Consider the following 22,355-nt stretch of genomic DNA (forward strand, 5'->3'; position numbering starts at 1 on the left):
AGCTGTGGGTGGTCACCCAAAGCTATGCGAGCGGCCAGGAGGCCGCTCTTAAAAACAAGAAGGCCAGCCCTGATTTAGAGCCAGCGCTCTGTCAGAGCGTCCGGCTCTGAATCAGGGCCTCAGATTCCTGCAGGTATGAGGGGGTTTAGAAGAGTTCAATGCCAGGAAGTGTAAAGTGGAAGAGGAGAACCTGTAAGTGACAAGGGGCGGGATGCACTACTCATTGCATTTTGGATGCAATACACCATGACACCTTCTTCTCCCCTGTAACCAGTATAATTTATTTTATTATTTTACACCCCCTCGAGTGTCATTTTACTTTATTTTACCCTTCCCCCATCCCCACTGAGGGTGGACTGATTATCAGCCCCCCCCCCTGGCTGCAGCTACTCTCTGCACTTGCAAAGTTCAGACATATAGTGCTTGGGGGAGGACTAAGTTCCCCGCCTCACACTTTGGTCCTCGGTGCATGCGTTCCAGGATATTGTATGCACGGCATTCTGGAGCACGATTCTGGTAGTTAAGTGGTTAAAGAAATCACAAACTTAACAAAACTTAGAGAAAGCAAGATCAATACAGTTATCACAATCAGTTGCGGATCTACATTTTTGGGGCCCTGAAGTTTGAACTGTTATGGGGCCCCTTTGCAACCAGCAACAAAAGGGCAACATCCAACAAGGTCCAAAGGGCCTTGTTGCTTTTGCAAGGACCTTAAGGCCCAAATGGCAGATACGCAGAACCCCCCCCCCCCCAGAGAGGTATGGATGGATGGATAAATAGATAGATAGATAGATAGATAGATAGATAGATAGATAGATAGATAGATAGATAGATATAGAAACAACCCAGAGAGTGAGAGACTGTAGATAGATAGATAGATAGATAGATAGATAGATAGATAGATAGATAGATAGATAGATAGATAGATAGATGTAGAAACCCCCCAGAGTGAGGCACTGAGTTGAAAATCCAGATGTACTTCAAATGATGGAAACATGAGTGATGGAACATAGAATTGTGGATATACAGTACTGTACAACATTGGGGAAGGAGAAGTCTAACTCCACCTTCTTGTCTGCTCCAAGTCTTAGAGATGAAATGGAGACCACTGTGTATATACAGTATCTGGTCAGGAGGAGTTCCAGAAGCCAGTAATTATAGTGTTAATGGAGAAGCATTCTGAGTGGATAGGCGTAAAAGGAGAAGCCCAAGGTTCTGTTATACATAATAAATCAAACATATTAATGACTTATGACCAAAAATATCACAGTAAGTAAATTAGTACATGATCCATAGTTAATGAAATAATCAGTCAAAAGATGGGGCTGACTAAATTATCTTTTCTGAGTTTCAAGTTTTAATGTGTATCTTTATAAAGCTTTCTCAAACCCATCTTTCTTCAGACCTCACCCATCGATCCCAAAAGAGAGATGAGTCATAAAAAACAGAAATATCATTACCAGATTCTGGAGAACTCCCGGGCGATGGCAAATAGGCTAATTCAGCTGCTCTGCAGATGAATTTATAGTGTGTTTAATAATTCTATGAGCATGTATCATGCAAATGAGTCAGCTGGATTTCAGCATTTACTTATATACTACAGATATAGGAGCATACATTCATTAATATGTTAAATAAAATAAAATTAATTAAGGTTTTCCTGATGCCAATGCTGACATTTTAATTCATTAGAATAAAGTATAATTATGGATGACTTTTAGATTTTTTTACTTGTATATGTTATCTGGTGATTTTTACTAAATGTGTTGATTTCCGTTCAAGCTGTCATCTGTACTTTCCAGCAAAGCCTTTATATTAGAGGGCATGGTTATTTTTGTTTCCCAGGCCAACAAAGATAAGCATCACTATCTCATCATGTAAAGACTTTGCTGAAAACATCTGATTAATCTACAAAGAAAATCAATGCACATTTAGTTACGCTTTCATTAAAGTTGCTTGATGGCAGCAACAGCCCAAACAAATCATGTAACCATGGAAACTGCTCATACCACTTATTCTGTAAAATAATGCATGTCTGGGTGAAAATAGTGTACTGATGTTTTCATTGCTTAAAAAGAATGGAGATCCCAGTTGCTTTGCAATGTTTATAAAATCTACCTGCCAGTAGTTGGTTGTATATGGGTGAAAAGGGGTCCTAGGGTTTGATGTGAGCTTCTTTGGCCAGGTATATCATGCTGCTGAGGATTTCCAGTCTCCTTTAATGTGGGGTTATTATTTTCAGTTCTAGGCGTTTCCACTCTGTTATTTGCTATGAGGTATGATATCATGCTAGAAAGTATAACACATGCATCATAAATTTAGTATTTAAAAACAATGAATGTATATATATATATATATATATATATAGATATAGATATACAGCAGGTAAAATAAGTATTGAACACATCATCAGTTTTCTCAGTAACAATATTTGTAATGGGGCTATTGTAATGACATTTTCACCAAATGTCTGCAACAACCCATGCAATCCACACATGCAAATAAATCAAACCATAGATGTCCATAAATTAAGTTATGTGTAATAATGTGAAATGACACGGGGAAAAAGTATTAAACGCATGAAGAAAGGAGCAAAAAGGCATGGAAAGCCAATAACCCAGCTAAAAACTATCAGTAATTAGAAAGCAATCCTGCCCCTTGTCAGTGCAAATTAATATAAGATGGTTCAGTCCCAAATGATGGCCTATAAAATGGTGTCTCATTACCAAGGTGTCACACAAGAAACATCTCATGATGGGTAAAAGCAAAGAGCTCTCTCAAGACCTTCTCAACTGTATTGTTGCAAAACATACTGATGGCATTGGTTACAGAAGGATTTCTCCTCACAAGATTTCTGAGGAGAGAAAAGAATTATCAGAAGAGTTGTCCAAGAGCCAAGGACCACTTGTGGAGAGCTTCAGAAAGACCTGGAATTAGCAGGTAGAATTGTTTCAAAGAAAACAATAAGTAATGCACTCAACCGCCATGGCCTGTATGCACGCTCACCATGCAAGACTCCATTGCTGAAGAAAAAGCATGTTGAAGCTCGTTTAAAGTTTGCTGCGCAACATTTGGACAAGCCTGTGAAAAACTGAGAGAATATAGTCTGGTCAGATGAGGCCAAAATTGAACTCTTTGGATGCCATAATACACGCCATGTTTGGAGGAAAAATGGCACTGCACATTTCCCCAAAAACACCATACCAACAGTGAAGTTTGGAGGTGGGAACATCATGGTGTGGGGCTGTTTTTCAGCTTATAGTACTTGCGTACAGAGACATTCTTGATAAAAATCTGCTGCCATCTACCAGGATGCTCAAGATGAAACAAGCGTGGACATTTCAGCAAGAAAATGATCCCAAACAAACAGCCAAGGACACTCTCAATTGGTTTCAGAGAAAGAAAATAAAGTTGCTAGACTGGCTCAGCCAATCATCTGACTTGAATCCAATCGAAAATCTACAGTATGAAAAGAACTAAAGATCAGAGTTCATAGAAGAGACCCACGGAACCTTCAAGATTTGAAGACTGATTGTGTGGAAGAATGGGCCAAAATCACACCTGTGTAATGCATGCAATTAGTTTCTCCATACAGGAGGAGTCTTGAAGCTGTCATTACCAAGAAAGGCTTTTGTACGAAGTATTAAATAAATTGCAGTAAGTGTGTTCAATACTTTTTCCCTGTGTCATTTCACATTATTACACATAACTTAATTTATGGACATCTATGGTTTGGTTTTTTTGCATGTGTGGATTGCATGGGCTGTTGCTGACATTTGGTGAAAATGTCATTACAATAGCCCCATTACAAATATATTTACAGCTAAATACATATATACAGTACAGTATTAGAGATGTGCTGTTCGGTTTTCCGGAAATGCACTCGAACTTAGGGGGTCTGCTGTGAGTTCGGAACTCGGTTTTAAAAACCGAACTCGAGTTTTGGATTGTAACTAAGGTCCACATTACATGATTTTAGCTGTTTTTATAGACTTATATAGATTTTTAGGGAATCCACAATTAAATCCAAACCATGACACTTGAGATTGGTTTTGCCAAAATCAAAACCAAAACACAATGATGAATTAGAACCAAAACCAAACCATGGTGGTCCACGCACATCTCTAATATATAGACACATAAACACGCACATACACACACACATATATGTATATATATATATATATATATATTTACTGTATGTGTGTGTGTATATATGTGTATGTATATTAATATATATATATATATATATATATATATATACAGTGCTATTTTTCAGCAGGAACAAGCTGAGCTCATTAACTATTAACTCGTTAACTATGCCGTAATGTCATGGGCAGAAAACAAACTAGATACGTTGCTAGATTTAGCCTTGGGTAACAATTGGATAGACCATGTAACAAATGATGTTTTGAGGAGTGATTTTCCAATCTGTCATATACTCTATTTGTTACCCAAGATACACAAAACCCTGATGTCTAAAGATCCCTTTGTAATTACAACTACTTTTGACACAGCAGGTCCTTCACTTAGGAAAGCCATTAAGCAACACTGGCAAGTGGTAGCATCTGACCCAATATTTAAGGAATGTCTTCCCAAGACTCCATTGATTAGTTACAAAAGAGGCCCGAATCTAAAAGACCTTTTACTACGACCAGAATTGTACCATTCACAAAGTACTGCGATGTAGTTTTCATCTAACAAAATGGGATGTTTTCGATGTACTAACCGTACTACATGCAGGAGTATGACTGCTGGAGATTCGTTTCATCACCCAAACACTAGCCGGAGAGTAAAAATTAAACACAGTTTTACATGTACTTGGGACCATGTTATCTATATCTTAAGTTGCCCATGCTCCTATGTGTATGTAGGAAAGACGATTCGTCCTTTTCGGGAAAGGATGGCAAACCACAGATTGTCCATCAGATCTGCATTGACATCTGGTGTGATGGATAAGCCTATAGCAAAGCACTTTGACAATGCCCAACACCTGCTCGCTACACTCAGATGCATGATAATAGACTGGATACCACCACCTACCAGAGGAGGCTATAGGGCGAAGATGTTGCTCCGCAGGGAAGCTAGATGGAGCTATGAATTGAATATGTTATGACCATGAGGACTGAACGAATCAATACATTTTGGGATCTTTTTGGATTAATATCTTCCTACACCATTTTCGTATATGGCCCAATAACATGTGGCTCGTGATGGAGTTGTTTTCTTCTCTTTTTTTTTTATTTTATTTTTTTTCTGTATTTAGTTTATAGTTGTTTATTATTTTATGATTTTGGCTCATTATACGGTCTGTGACCATATCTATTTATTTTTAAATTTTTATTTTTAGTCATGTTATAACATGTGTCTGTATTCTAACTAAACACTCTATTGTGCACAAAAATGTTAATGTTCACATTTTTTTATAGTTGTTGACTTGGGTGAATTATGAATATCTGGGTGTGATTTCTACAGGACAGTGTATTATTAGTGATAATACTGTGCACAATGCATATATCTCTTTGGCTTTACAATGCAGACTGTACTGTTTCTTTATGCCTGTCAGATGCTATTGAGAGAGCAGTCCTGACGCATTGGGGGATACTAAAATGTTTATGTTTGGGTTACCAAGGTGCCCCTTCTGTTTGCGTTTTACTGTGGAACGCATGTATTTCTGTTTCCTACAAGACTTGAGCTACATGGGCAGTAGTAATGTGATATATCCGGGTTACCTAGGTGCTCCTTCCATTTGCATTCCACTGTGGAGCGCCCGCACCCCACTGTGATAGATGGGATTTCCTCTATGTAGAGTGCACGACTACCTACTGTGTGGTGTTTTCCCCGATTCCCCACGGTAAGGACAGCTGACTAGGTGATTGTGCAGATAATATTTATCAGGCTATCTAGGCTTATTGGTTGTTCAGAACTACGGCTTGTTGGTTTTAAAAAATGTTGTTAATGGGTGTGCACTAATTAATGAGGGGTGTGCTCATTCAATTATGTGCAGGTATATTTAAAGGGGGTGGGGAAACTGATGTACTATTATTGTATCTCGACAAAAGTCACAGTGAGGACCGAAATATCGATTACATTCTGCAATTAATTTCCTGTGATTAAAGAACCCATTTTCTACAGTTCAAGTCTGGTGAGTGCAGCTTATTTGATTCTATGCACTTGGAGCTGCTGTGCTCTCTAAAGGTTGCTACCCCAGCATTTTTGAATACAGTGACGTGAGTGTGGACCTACAAGTACTATATATATATATATATATATATATATATATATATATATAGTATATATATATATATTCCAGTCAGGCGGCACACTCGCAATAAAACCATCAACAGTCCATGGTGCCCTCCGCAGGAGTTCCGTCAAGGAGTCCACAATATCCACAGCGTTAGCGGCGGCACTCAGGTCAATAATCAGGATAATAGAAGCAGAAGGTACACCAACGTTTCGATGTTTATTACATCTTTTTCAAGGTACAAATACATAAAACCAGCTCACCTTTATAGCTACCACCATCACCGCGTGTGTCCTACGGCGTCGCCGACCCGGAAACAGACGCCCACATATGACGTCAGTACACCCGGCCGGTAGCCATAGAAACAATATAACAAAAGCAAAAATACATGTGACCAATAGCCAGCAATACGGCTATCCTAAACACTGCTACAATAAATGACATAAATAAAAGCACAACATCAGAAACATATAGCGCATCATCATATGGAGTCAATAACAAAAGTTATTTAAAATACAATACACAAAACAGGATAATTGATCAATGATAATATAGCGAATCGAAGCTAAACTATGACCCGCCTGTAAAAAATGACAGTAGGAGATAGCTTTTGCCACCCTTTTAGTGGTAAACATTTTTCCATACGGCATAGAGTTACATGTACTACTAAGTTCATTGTCTATATGATCACGTGTCCCTGTGGGTTGTGTTATGTCGGTAAGACTGACAGAACCCTCAGGGAGCGTATGGCATTACATCACTCCGCTATTCGGGGGGCCTTGGATACGGGGCAGAGTGATCAACCTGTGGCCCGTCATTTTTTACAGGCGGGTCATAGTTTACCTTCGATTCGCTATATTATCATTGATCATGTTCCCCTGTCTATAAGGGGTGGTGATCGCTCACTTAAATGACTTAGATGTGAGGCCCAATGGATTTATAGGTTGGGGACCCTGTCACCTAGAGGGCTGAATGAATCCCTAGGATTGCATTGCTTTATGTGAAAATTATCCTGTTTTGTGTATTGTATTTTAAATAACTTTTGTTATTGATTCCATATGATGATGCGCTATATGTTTCTGATGTTGTGCTTTTATTTATGTCATTTATTGTAGCAGTTTTTAGGATAGCCGTATTGCTGGCTATTGGTCACATGTATTTTTGCTTTTGTTATATTGTTTCTATGGCTACCGGCCGGGTGTACTGACGTCATATGTGGGCGTCTGTTTCCGGGTCGGCGACGCCGTAGGACACATGCGGTGATGGTGGTAGCTATAAAGGTGAGCTGGTTTTATGTATTTGTACCTTGAAAAAGATGTAACAAACATCGAAACGTTGGTGTACCTTCTGCTTCTATTATCCTGATTATTGACCTGAGTGCCGCCGCTAATTCTGTGGATATATATGTAACAGTTCAGGAGAAATCCCTCATTGTCTGTTTTAATTACAGTAGCTCAGTCTAAGCTTTCCATGCAGTGAATCCAATAAATAGTACAGCCCTTTGTAAGTAGATAACATATAGCTCTCCAAAGGCTGTAATGCAATCAATAAAGGCTTGGAACTCCTTCCCCAAAAGTATATATAGTTACAGACTTAAATAAAGAGACAGAAGTCAAAGCACCAAGATTTTATGTGAAATGGTTAATAATCCCTTATCGATGAGCTGTAGAATAGCAACTTTGAATCTATCACAGTCTCTGGTTGTAATTACTCTCCCAAACCATTTATGTTGAAGCTCCTGAATCTTTGGATGGAGAATGAGTTACTCTGTTGCATTATACAGTATAGATATATATGAATACCTTGCATCTGGTTGACGATCTGATGCCTCAGTGCACTGAATACTGATAATATTTCTCCCACAACGTTCCTTATAAGTATGTTAGTTTACACTGACTGACCTAACCTTTGGGTAATATATCCTGTTAACTATAATCAGTGCCGCAAGGGTAGTAAGGAATCCTTTGGACTGTTTCTCCAGCCCACTTCTAATTACTGACTGGCTGCTGGATTTACAACTGCTGCTTGCAGGTGCATTGTAGGGTTAATTTACTTACATTCCCTCCGAGAACAGAAATGTTGCACTATAGATCATGGCAGGCTGAAGTCAGTGAGGACAGCGGACAGTTCAGCTTACTAGCACTGGCTATACCCTGACAACACACTGCTATCAGCCAGGCTCCTACTGCTGTCGCTTATTGATTTCTCCACTGGCACGCCTCCTTTCCTCTCCAAGCTGCGCGTCACCTCAGGGCAGGGACCGGAGGACATAGGCCTGCCCACTCGCTGATATGCCTCTTCCTCCTTTCAACACCCGCCGGAGATCAGCGATGGCTGCCGAGGTAACAGCCTACACCAGTCCACTCTGGCTTCAGGTCTAGGGCTCCCGACCACTGCCGTTACTATTCCTTACTCTCAAGCAGCACCGGGGAGTGACCCAGCCTGAGCTCACATGGGGGAACAGCAGTCTCACCCTTACCGCCGCTGCCTCTGCCCTATATCACCCTAAATGCCACGCGCCTTGCTCCTCTCCTCTCCCGCCTAAGTCACGAGCCCTGGGTCTCCTCGAGCTCCTTCTAGTACCTTCCTATACCATTAGCCCCTACCCTGTGTGCACAGGCTCTGGCCATGACTTCTGCCTCCCTGTACAAAGTAGACAAATCACATACTATACATGTCTATATAAATACATCTATACAACCTATGAACATATTAATCTTCATATTTAACTTTATATTTTACTGTGTAGCTAACTTATATCCTATACCCTAACTAAACGCTCCCTATGTTGGTTTTATCATAGATATATGGGTCCATTCCGAATTAACCTCCTGTATACCCAAATAGCCCACTACATATGTATGTATATATATATATATATATATATATATACATCTACAGTGTATATATATATATATAAAACGTAACATACAACGTAAGGTTGTTTAATAAAACTATACAATTATAAGACAAAATACTCGATATATATATATATATATATATATATATATATATATATACCATATATATATATATATACCTTCTCCAACTAAAATCTTATTCAAAGCACTAAATCTGGAGAACATACAAATAAACGTACAGTAATAAAACAGTTGATCTAGTGAACTTTGTTTTACTCCCTTAAGTGCAATGAACCTTTAAACCGATCGCTGACCAACATCTGTATGCCAGATTCGGTGGATATTACTTTTCAACAAGAAAACAAGGCAACTCAACAGGAGTATAAACTTGGACAAAAAATGTGCATGTAGTTTGGAAAATGAAAGCTTGGAAATTAGTTTTTTAAAAAGAAATGAGCAGTTACATAAGTCATTGCAGAGCAGAAATATCAGCTATGTGACTTGATGGCGCAGAGTTATGAAATATAATGTAGGATCACTTTGATTCAAAAGACTTAAATCATAAGACCTATTCGTGACAGTCAATTTTATTGGTCAAAATTGATGACTGTAATACCTGAAAAAATAATAACTACATTAATGCTCTGTTCCCACACAGCAATGCACTGACGGTTATGAGTGGGACCCGCTACGACAGCAATGCAAAGGTAACCTTCATAGTGTTCTGGTATTTTCTTGCTTGTTACTATAATACACATTGCATGCATTTTCTGCATGCATTTTTGCATTTTCTACACACACACACACATATATATATATTAGGGATGTGCAGGCTCGGATAGGTTCGAGTTTGCACGTGGAGTTCGGATTTTTCCCTCCAAAAAAACGGAACTCAGAACGAGGCAAAACGTCATCTTACATGGACGAACATCATCATTCCTGGTCTTTTGTCCAGGAATGATGATGTTCGTCCATGTAAGATGACGTTTTGCCTCGTTCTGAGTTCCGTTTTTTTGGAGGGAAAAATCCGAACTCCACGTGCAAACTCGAACCTATCCGAGCCTGCACATCCCTAATATATATATATATATATATATATATATATGATGGCGGTACTCAGGAAAGAAGACAGACTCGCAAGGTGAGTGACCAACGTTTTAATGCTTTATTGGGTCGTGCATTTTCGTCAGGATGCAAATACAGCATTGAAACGTTGGTCACTCACCTTGCGAGTCTGTCTTCTTTCCTGAGTGCCGCCATTATGGATAGATCATAATTTCTCTGCACTACATGCACAGCAAATTGGAAGGCAACGGATTTTAGGTATTTATTGCAGAGCTTGCACATGTTGAGGAGTTCCGCTTCTCTGAAGTTTCTATATAAATATATATGTTGCAGTGTTTAAAAAATAATAATAATAACCAGAGTAGGGGTCTATGACTGGTTGGCAACATCATCATCATCACGTCATTTAGGTTTAGGTTCTCTGCTTTGAATGGGTTTTCTGAAGTCTTGCTGTTTTTACTATACACTTTGCCCCCCACCACCACCACGGCCGCCCTCTTACAGAGCCAGTCCAGGGGGGTGATGAAGCGATATGTGCTAAATGGTGTCATCATAGCCCCACTCCTGCTATACAATGTCTGTTTTTTCAGCACTGTATAGCGGGGGGCAGGGCCACGATGACACTGTCCCCTGCACCTCCGCTGCACCTCCAACTTTCCTGGCCATCATGCCCCCTCTGTGCCGACTTGGCTGCCCCCTCCTGGAGGAGAGGGCAGCAAAGTCTGTAATTATGCAGTACACCAGGAGTGGGGAACCTTTTTTCTGCCGAGGGCCAGTTTAATATATATAACATTATTCGCAGGCATGATGCAGGCCACGCCCCCATGTGACGCCACATGGGGGCGGGGCAAAAAAGTGCAGGTAATTACAGCAATGCCTGGAGCATCCTTAGGATACTCTCTGTAGCTGTAAGGGCAGCGGTGTGACCGTCTGAAGCATCCGGCACTTGTGCATAGATTCTGGCTGCAGGGTGCCATTCTAGGCACTCTGCTAGCCAGATGAGGCTAGCAGCGAAAAGCTCCGATTGCCAGACCAAATGATTCCTCAGGCTTTATACAGACCAAAGGCCTGAGGTTCCCCATCCCTGCTGTACACAATGGCACAGGACTCCTATGTGACCTTTCTCCAACTCATAATATACAATAAGGGATCTTATGTTATTGTATTGTTATTGTAAGCTCTTCTGTTTTACAGATATTGATGAATGTGGAATAATGCAAGAACCCTGCAAAGGAGGAATGAAATGTGTTAACCATTATGGAGGATACTTATGTCTCCCAAGATCAGCACAAATATTGGTAAATAATGGGCAAGAAGATGCCATAGCATCACAGCCATCTGGATCACAACATACCAACAGCCAGAACACTTATGTAGACAGACCCATTAACCCTCCAGATATACAAAGAAATGTACCTAGCTCAGGACAGCTGTTGCAGTGTGCCGCCGGCTATGAACTCAATGCACAAAATTTGTGCCAAGGTAAGAAAAGTATTTGGCACACATTTTCAAAGAGTACCTAAAGTGAATGTCAAACCTCTTATCATATTGGTATGTATTGTATAGTTGCCCATGGGTGAAAATCATAAAGGCCTATTCTCATGTTTTATTACTGCGATAAAAGTTACAATGACAGCAGCCAATTTACTTTATACTAATAATACAATGCATGATAACAATTTTTTTTCCACTTCCTGTGTAGAATGGGCCTTACTGAAGGTCTGTGGTCATAATTTGCCGGGTGTGGTATGATATTCCAATATTCAGTATGTCAACACCAGCATATTGACATACTGAACGGTCATTATGTCGATATTGTACATGTCGACAGTCGGCATGTTGACATAGTGTTTAAAAAATGTTTGAGTCCTAACCCTAACATAACTTTAACCACATCCTAACCCTAAACTTAACTCTAACACTGACCGCAGACTAACCCTGAACTTAACTCTAACACTAATCGCAGCCTAACTCTAACCCTAAATCTACCTCTAGCAATAACCACAGCCTAACCCTAATCCTAACTCTAACAATAACTGCAACCGAATCCTAACACTAACTGTAGCCTAACCCAAAACCTAATTCTAATGCCGGGTACACACTAGACGATCTGTCGTCCGATCCAGCCAGATCGGACAACATATTGGGCACATCGTCTAGTATGTACCCTCATGTATGTCACTGATGATGCGCGCTCCCATGCATTGTCAGCGACATCGCCCGTCAGACTTACATGCAGGTCCGACGGGCGACATCAGCAAGGGCCATGCTGCCGAATGCAGCATGGCCCCTGCTGCCACGCTGTCACTCCCGGCTCCGGGTCCCATCGCACCATAGGTCGGCTGGGTAAACCTCGTTAAATGTGTACCCAGCTTAACACTAACCGCAGCCTGACCCTAATCCTAACTCTAACAATAACCGCAGCCTAACCCTAACACTAACTGCAGCCTAACACTAACCGCAGCCTAACCCTAAACTCTAACAATAACCACAATTTAACACTAAACCTAGCTCTAACAATAACCGCACATTAATCCTAACCCTAACACTAACCGCCGCCTAACCCTAACTCTAACCACAGTCTAACCCTAACTTTAACACTAACCGCAGCCTAACCCTAAACCTAACTCTAACAATAGCCGCAGTTTAACACTAAACCTAGCTCAAACAATAACCGCACATGCAGCCTAACCCTAAACCTAACTCTAATGCTGCATACACACGGGACGATTTTCCTGAATGATATTAACGATAACGATATCGTTCAACGATAAATCATTCATATTGTTAATTTTTATGCAGTGAACGATCAACCAACGATGCGCGTTCCCGCATGAACGTTAACGATATCTTTCATCGTCCATCCATGCCGGCCAACTTGGACGATATCATCAACTTTGCCTGTTCAGAGATGTGGCAGGATGACTCACTGAAAGATTTCTTTGAAAGATCTTTGAATGATATCTATGAACGATATCTTTGAAAGATATCTTTCAAGTCGTTGGTGGTACAGATCGTACCGTGTGTATGCACCTTAACACTAACTGCAGTCCAACCCTAACTCCAATACTAACCGCAGTCTAACCCTAACTCTAATACTAACCGCAGTCTAACCCTAACTCTAATACTAACCACAGTAACCCTAACCCTTGCTGTGGTGGTGTTCCAATGTTTGAAAAAACTATATTTTTTACAAATACTAAAAAAAAAATATATATATATATATATGTATAAAATATATATTTGGTTTTTTTTTCTGAAATCATTTTGGATAAGTTGAAATATATGTTTCTCACCTAATTCACTCATAAAAAAACAATGACAATTTCAATCGTCAGTTAAGTGGTTAAGAATGTGACCACTGTGTATATAATGCACAAGTATTTATTTGTTTGTTTATTTAGATATTTGTCTCATTTAATAAGTAATATTTCATGCTTAGAGAAACCAATATTTTGTTGTCTTGGTTTCTAAGCTACAGCCGTCTCATTGCATTTTGCCTGAAAACTCAATTATCCACCTTGTTTTTCAAACTTGTTTCCATCAATACTTATCATGCAGTGCAGCAAATTTCACCCAGAAGATGGAATTGGACAAAAACTACCTATTAACATTTTGGATTGTTATATTGCAACAAAGTCATTTATATGTTTAATTCTATCTCTTATGATAGTTATATGTTTTTATATCAAATAGGTAAACTACTTTGTCTATTTAAAACTATAAAGTAAATAATTGTTAATTAATGTAACTTACTTATACATTTATAAGAATGCAAACAGATCCTCCTTCATTATAATCTGTATTTATATACATTAAGTGAAAGATCTGAGACTGATGAGAGCCCACATAGGGTGTAGCTGTGCATGCTTGGCCCCCATGTATTCTTAAAAGAGCACCTGTAAGGGTATTGACGAATCAGCAATCGACCTTGTAGCCAGGTTCTCATAGCCCCTATTCCCCCTGCAATAGCTATTGTTCTGCCACTCTTCTCCACAGTACATGGTATGGAAGATTCACATTTTCCATTTCCATGACATTTATTGTTTTGTACATCTCCATGACATTTTACTAAATAGATTATTTTGTCTTCCTTGCTTTGTCTTGCTTGCTTTCTCCTTTGATTTTTTTTAGTCTATTATATATTTGTATATGAATAATTTCAATTGCTTTTACATTTTATATTGGTTTATTTTTATTTTTGTTGCTATTGGATGGAACGTGAAACTGTTCTGTGGATAGAGAGCCTGATTCACTACAGATCGCATTATTTCACACGCACGCAGTTCAACTGCGATAGTAAGCTAATCCATTGTGGTCGCAATGCAACTCAGCACAACATAAGGACGCCCACTTTACCTTACACACATCCGTAATGTTTAGCAGAATAGTGAAACCATCGGTAAAATCAAGCAGCATCGCCGCCTCATGCACGCTTGTACAAGCCCTGACCTTACTCAGAAATTGCTAACAATCACATTTTGTGGAATTAGACTATAAATAGAGCTGGCCAATGGCACTCAGGGGGTGATTCAGTAGTGGACGGATTTGCAAAGCTGCACACAAGTAGCTGTGCAATTTCCGTCCTTGTTATTATGTTAATGCAGCAGGAGGCGTTATGCCTCCTGCATGCATTAATGATCTGACCTGCATCAATGGACGCATCGAATAATCTGCGTGATACCTGGCCGGCTGAGTGACCATGGCCATCGCAGATGTGGGAAAGAGGCCAGGAAATCTCTGTCAACTGACACAGATCCTGGCCTCTTTCCTCCTCCCCAACAGCGGTGACACATCTGCGTTTTGTGAAATGGGGGCCACCCCTGACAGTCTGTTGCCGCTCTGCATGCGAACATGCACAGTACGGGTCCAGCGCCTGCGCAGATTCCTGACCATCGGGAATCTGCATTCAGCAGTGCACTACTGCATTGGGCCCTCAATTCCTTCTGTTGTGTGGTGCGATTGGGAGAGCAATCAGAAGACTTACGTTTAAACTTTACTGACGAAACGTGAAGCATTTTATGGCCATAGGCGGAACAAGGCTAATACTTTGTGATGCAGTTTTACAAATTTATATAGTTATATCCTTCAGCAAAGAAAATAAGCAAATCTGCCTGAATCAAGGCTTTAATGAAAAATACAGAATACAGACAAAGAGATAAAAGTATGTGTTGAGTAATTGCTGCAGACGGGCATGAACAAACCATTGCATTAAAGTTATCTGAAAGTGCAAAAACCATTGAAGGTAGAGAAAGAATTTGACTTTCAGTGCCAACTTCAAAGCCATGAGAAAGGAGTATCATGAGGTTTTCCTGATAATAAACAAAGTGTGATGTGTATGATACACTCTGAGGGTGATGTATCAAGCAATGAAAACAATTTATACATCACCCCCTGTATAAATCTTTCATGTCTTGGTAAATCCTTTAGCCAGCCTGACACAGGTGCATGTGCCTTACCTGGAATACAATACTAAATTAAAATGTAAATTAACATAGCATGAAATATAATATAATAAATACAATATTAAAAATAATAATAATAAATAATAATGGAAAGACAAAATATGATTATGATCTGGTGAATACAAGTCCCCAAAATAGATAAGATAAAGGAAGGGCGAAGAGTTTAATAAATATTTATTAGGATCAGTGCGGATTCATTTCACATTTTTAAGCAATATTAAAAATAAGTTGGTCCCTCTACAATTCAAACCAGCTTAAAATAATATCCATCCCAAGCCTTGTTGCTCTACCATATCTTCGGTGTGGCTGTGACTTTAATGGTGTGCAGCCACAGAATGAGATACTGTAGCAGTAGCAAAAAAAAGAAAAGAAAAAAAATTAATCAATCTCCTCTATTGCAGAGGTATCTAACAAGTGAGCCTACATTTAAAATCAACAGATGTAATAAACTTTATCGCATGCACTGACATATAACAAAATAATTACTACAGTATATTGATGCAAAGGAAAATTACTGTGTGAAACAAAGTTCCAAATATACAAATAATGCAGGACCTCACATAATGTCATTATTATATACAATATAATAATAAACCAATATGTGATCTTATTTCTGTATATCATTAAATTAGAAGCAAAAAGCATTAAAACCAAACTTTAGGAAATAAAAATCTGAAGTTCATAGAATAATTGCAGGTCAGTGAGGAGCATATATGTCTCGATTACATACAGTATGTGGCTAAGGGGTCTATTTACTAAGCAGTGTAAGGAGACAGAGTGAAAAGTGATAAGGTGCCAGCCAATCAGCTCCCAACTGTAATTTTTCAAACACAGCCTGTGATATGACAGTTGGGAGCTGATTGCCTGGCACCTTATCACTTTCTTATCCCTTTTCACTCTGTCTCCTAACACTGCTTAGTACATAGACCCCTAAGCCTCTTTCTCATGTAAAGTCCACTCCAGAGGTGAGCATGTTATGACATTAGTGATTTGTGCTCACTAAACTAGGTCCGGGAGTTCAATAGGAACCTTTAGCATTCGCCACGGACCTCCGCAAGGGAGTGATGGACTTTATCACAGGGAATCCACAGGTTGCAGCCCCCAGGCAGCTGCTGACAGTTTATAAATGTTAAGCAAGGTCAGTGTCACAGACAGGCACAATTACTCAGAACAAGCTTGGTCATAATTAAACCATCCTATACCCAGAGATTTAATTGGCTCCTGTTGGTACTTTGAGTGGTAGAGAAATAAAATTGTAACAGGGCATGAAGAATATCCTCTGGACACATGACAGGAGCTGAGCAGCTGGTCATTTACAGCATCCTCCTCATACTACATAGAGTCGGAGGGTACTATAATCTACTTACAGTATTTCTCATTGTGAGCAAAAAACTTACCGTTGATCGAGCCCTGTACACATAACAGAGACTCGTGTATACTGGTCTTGTTACTTGTGTATACCTATACTATTTATGATATAATGGTGCTTAATAGGCTCAGACAAAAAACATAATCATCAACATTTATATAGTGGGACTAAAAACTAATATGTACTTACCGCACTCTCAGCTATTGGTCTGTGTATTATGCACTTATTTTATTAACACTGAGACTCACAATATTGATTGAAATGAATTGTGTGATGTTTATCTATGATAAAAGGATTGATGGCATGTACTAGTACCACATAAATTAGGACACTGGCAGAAACTTATTACACTAAGATTATCACGCCACTATCATAGAAAAAGTAACTTTTCCATATTCTATGTGTATTTAAAGGTGTAATTCATGTGTGAAATTAAACAGCACACATGCACGAAGCGAGAGTCACACTTTGATTTGGAGTTGATTTTATTATAGAGTTAATCAAAACACAATGTGCACCCTTGTGTAATTACCCACAGATGTATGACCTTTTTCTTCCACTCCAGCAGTACTAAATTATATTTTACGAGCAACGTGATGTTGTGGGACCCATTTTAAAAATAATAGTTGACTCAAGGGAGTTGTAATACTCTTACTGACATCATGCTGAACAGTAAAGGACCTTCTGTTTAGATACGGTTGTCCACTCCCTTCCGAGCATTACACAGTTTAAATCTGATAATGTAAGCAGTTCAATTTTCCTCTGATTTTTGGCATAAAATAAATGGATACTTATACATGAGTCACACATAAAACGGCTTTGAACTTTCTATTTGAATTTTTATTTGGAATAGAATATGTCAGTAGCTTTTTATTACAGTGTGAGCTGAAGATGTGTATGTTTGTTTAATGCCATTTACACCGGAGGGTCAACATTGAAGGAGCTACATAGGTTAAAGTTCATCAGAAAATTACTGGCTATTTCTCTAGTAAATAATTGTTAGTTAGATGTGTAAGTTCTGTACACTTTAGATTCAAAGTTGCGCACAAGTTAATTTTACTGCTGGAGCTTGCTAATGTTAGCACTCTGCATGCCCTGGAGACATGAGTACGTATCTATGGGCAATTTGCAGTCATACGCATCTCAGTAGAAGTGCACTTGTGGCTATATGGGCATAACTGGGTAGCAATGGGGCCTTCGCAGGAAGGCTATGTTAACTATGGGCGCAATGTGCATGGGCGCACATAGGGGGGTTCTGAGTAGCTGGAAACCCTGCTCCCCTGCTCTGCCAGACCAATACCTGAGGGGGAGCAGTTGAGCGACCTTTGTGGACAGTGACATACTACAGTCACAGAGTACTTGGCTTCAGCGAGAGCAGCTAAAGCATCACAATAAATCAATTGACTGGCCCTAAAAAGGTATGTGGGGGGGTGATAGGTGAGGAACATAAGATAATAATTAATAGACAAATTGTAGGCCCAACAATATATCAAAGTGAGATATATATGTCCAAGGTGTTTAGCTTCTCTCTGGTAGACAGAAGCTGATTGGCAACCTTGATTGCCAGACCACCTGTGAGGCTGATAAACGGTGTGTCAGTTTTATGGGCAGTCTCTCACTACCTGGGGAGCAGGCTGACAGACCTGTTGAGAGACACTGCTATGGCTTTATCTAAGTGCTGTATTTAAATGTTATTTTGTGTGAGTTGGACATTAGGTGGGGGATAATTTGGTTTAGTTAGAGCTGGTCAGGCTAGGATTTATTTTTATGAATTTTGTTACACAAATAAAACTAGCTGTGGTCACTTGCATTAAGGTCCTGGACTGGTGTGATACTAATTGGCTGCTGAATGCAAACTGCACCTGTGTAACCCAGGAAAATGCACTTCTTAACCTGATTTTGTGATACATGGTGTAGAATGCTAGCATTGCACTTAAATTACAGCCATAAAATATTTAAAGTGACAGAAACCCAATTGACTTTTTTTTCTGTTGGTGAAGACTATTATATTGTGAAATTCCTGGTCGTGTCATCATCAGATGTTTAGGGGAGCCAGATTCTGCTTCCCGCCTACATCATGAGATGTCATGGGAGACATTATGAAGATATTGTCAAATGCTACAGATGCTCAGCAGTAAGCTACAGGGTGAAGCAATTGGTGATTAAGGAGGCTCGGAGGTAATAGCAATTGGTGAAGGGGATCCAGTGGCAGCAGCAATTGGCCATTGATGAACTCCAACTGCAACAACAAATGGATGCTGAGGAAAACCGGTGGCAGAAGCACCAAGACAGCGAAGCCTTACAAGAGGTGGTGCAGGTGTTCACTTTTCCAAGAATTATTGGGGAGTCAGAGAATGACGGGAGCAGCAGTAAGGCCCAGAATAATGTACTGTACCTCCTACTGAAGTAGAACATTTTGTTGAACCAGTTGACTGTGGGCCCAATTCTGCAGTGCACGCTAGTGCATTGCTAAATGCAGATTCGCGATGTTTGGGAATCTGCGCAGGCGCCAGACCCATTCTGCGCATGTGCAGAACCGGTCTGCAAGGCCGCAAGCAAACTGGCAGCAGACTGTCAGTGATTGACAGTCTGCTGCCATTTGGGTGCGGGGAGAGATCGGCGATGCCCTCCGTTTCACAAAACAGAGGCGTGTCACCACCATTGGGTGGAGGGAAGAGGCTAGGATCTCCATCGGCTGATGGAGATTTCCTGGCCTCTTACTCTAATCTGCTGCTGCCGGCTGCAGGACCCCATTAAATAAACTGTATTTAAAAAAAATACATAAAATATTTAAAACTCTAAATAAAGTCTACTCCAAAGTTCAGTTACTGTCAGGAATCATGTAACATACAAGTGGGGGTAAAAACAGTTGGTTATTGGAAGAAAATGAAAAAGAAATGAAGTTAACGAGGGTGGGTTGGGGAAATCTGACAATAGAACTTGCTCAGTGATAACTTTTTGGGGCCCATACATCAGTAATCAGAAAAAAAAGATTCAATGATTCTATTTTTAATCCTTGATTTCACGATTCTCCAATGCAACAAATATGCACACATACATTACAGATAGTTTTCAGTGATTAGCAGATACTGTACTTTTCAGCAAATAACAGATCTTATAAATGTGAAAGGCTCATAATTTTACTAGTAAATGTCATCAAATCAGCTGATCATTACCATACACTAGCAATCTACGGCCCAGATTTGTTGGTGAAATCCAACATGTTAGACAACCTGATTTACCGATTCCAATCACTTATTGGCAATCGGTGAACCACCGTACATTGCAAAAAATTTGAAACAATCATCTGCAAAACAGGAAATTGCCCCAATTGCTTGACGTTGAATGGGCCCCATAAGACATATGCTTTGAAGTCCACTTTTTGAATCACAGTAACCATACACCTGGAATGTACAGATGGACTGGTACTCACAGAGGGGGAAATGTACTAAGCCTTGGAGATCTGGACCGCGAACTGTGCTTTATCACCAGCAGCAAGGCGGTTATTCCATACTGGACACCCCTGTTATTGTAGTGCACCTCGAACAGATAGTTGTGCTGTAGGCTGCTGATCTGTGTTTTGTATTGCCGACAAGCTGCACAGCCAGGAGAGAGGCTTATGTCATCCATCAGAGTAATAACTAAAGGTACTTCTTATATAATTATCATTTTTTTCCTGTACAAGGATTAATGCTGGAGCATATCTGTGGCTGATTTAATTGGCTAAAAAATTTATTTTTAGATACCAATGTGCTTGTGGATAATTTGTGTATGGTCTACTGTCATCTGCAGTATTGGTTACTTCACTACCTCTGATAATAATGGATACAATGTTGCTCTAATCATTTGGAATAAGCAAGTGGATACATAGGGCCTGATTCACTACCGTACGCAACTGCGTTTACGCACGCAATCGGCCGATTGTTGCATACTGCGCATGCATATACATCACAGTGCGCATGCGCGAACTAGTCATTGCGATCGGGACTGCGATCACAGTGACTATGCAAACCATCGCAGAGTGATTGACAGGAAGTGCCGTTTGTGGGTTGTGATGGGGGGTGGTCGGGTGAATGCCGGCGTGCCAGTGCATTTGAACGTTGTTGCATGGGCCTGATAGCATGCGTGGAAGTTAGCAATTTCTGAGTAAGGTCAGGGCTTGTGCAAGTGTGCAAGAGGCTGCAATGGTACTCGATTGTACCATTGATTTCGCAGTCTTGCTAAATATTATGGATGCGTAAGGTAGGGTGGGCGTCCTTATGTAGTGCTGCGTATGGCATTGCAGTCACAATGGATTAGAGTACTATCACAGTTGAACTGCGTGCGTAATCGCTATTGAATTCGCAGTTGCGTATGGTAGTGAATCAGGCCCATAGTTCTTTTAAGCAGATCATACACCACTGTACCTGTCCTTTGCTCCAGGTACAAAGGACCCAATAACAATCCAAAATGGCTGCCTAGCTGAGCTTCAGGAGTGGATGAGTGCCAGTTGGCTGCGACTGAACCCTGATAAAACAGAGGTCCTTATGATAGGTCACAGGACAGGACTACAGCATAGCCAACCAACAGGATTTACGCTTGGGGGTTCAGAATTACAAAACACTAAACATGTGCAGAATCTTGGTGTTGTCCTGGATAGTGACTTGACACTTAAACATCAGGTATCAGCCACAATCAAGTCCTCATTCTTTCATCTGAGGAACATAGCCAGAATCAAGCACTTAATTCCCTCAGAAGATCTGCCTAAAGTCATACATGCATTTATATCATCACGCCTAGACTACTGCAATGCCCTCTACCTCGGTCTCCCAGCAAAAGAATTGCACCGCTTGCAGATGGTACAAAATGCAGCTGCCAGGCTATTAACCAATCAGCCAGGTTCCAGCCACATAACACCCATTCTCTACTCCCTTCACTGGCTGCCTGTCAGATGGCGAATTGTTTTCAAGATTGGCTTACTAACTTACAAAGCCCTACATGACCATGGCCCAGGGTACCTGTAACAGCTTCTGATTCCTTACCGTCCCACTCGATTACTGCGATCCGTTGACGAAGGACTATTAACAGTACCTAGAATCTCCCGGAATTCGTCTGGGAGTCAAGCTTTCAGTTTTGTGGCTCCAACCTTTTGGAACTCACTTCCCCGCACAGTTCGAGAGACCTCCACTCTAGAATCCTTCAAAAATAGACTCAAGACTCACCTATTCACCCAAGCATTTCACTAATGTCCTTTGTTTAAGCTTATTTTGTATTTTGCACTGTAAATGTAAAGCACTTTGAGTCCTTTAGGAGAAAAGCACTATATAAATAGAATTATTATTATTATTATTAAGCAGCGGCAACCCATT

The 22,355-nt window shown here is 40.1% G+C and overlaps 1 protein-coding gene across 2 annotated transcripts in view; it reads left to right on the top strand.

Moving 5' to 3' along the window:
- Positions 1–22,355, top strand: part of EFEMP1 (EGF-like fibulin extracellular matrix protein 1) — a 114,529-nt gene that overhangs the window by 49,309 nt on the left and 42,865 nt on the right. Inside the window, exons 1-3 of one of the 2 annotated variants that reach the window (XM_088477326.1) lie at positions 8,387–8,589; positions 9,767–9,815; positions 11,368–11,655. In XM_088477326.1, coding sequence (XP_088333452.1) covers positions 8,539–8,589; positions 9,767–9,815; positions 11,368–11,655 — 388 coding nt within the window. In that variant the 5' untranslated portion in view covers positions 8,387–8,538. Of the gene's footprint in view, positions 1–8,386; positions 8,590–9,766; positions 9,816–11,367; positions 11,656–22,355 lie in introns of those variants that run through there. The other variant, XM_088477325.1, reaches the window with a different exon arrangement.

Source organism: Taudactylus pleione, unplaced genomic scaffold (assembly GCF_031769625.1).
Source record: "Taudactylus pleione unplaced genomic scaffold, aTauple2 ptg000201l, whole genome shotgun sequence".
NCBI lineage: Eukaryota > Metazoa > Chordata > Amphibia > Anura > Myobatrachidae > Taudactylus > Taudactylus pleione.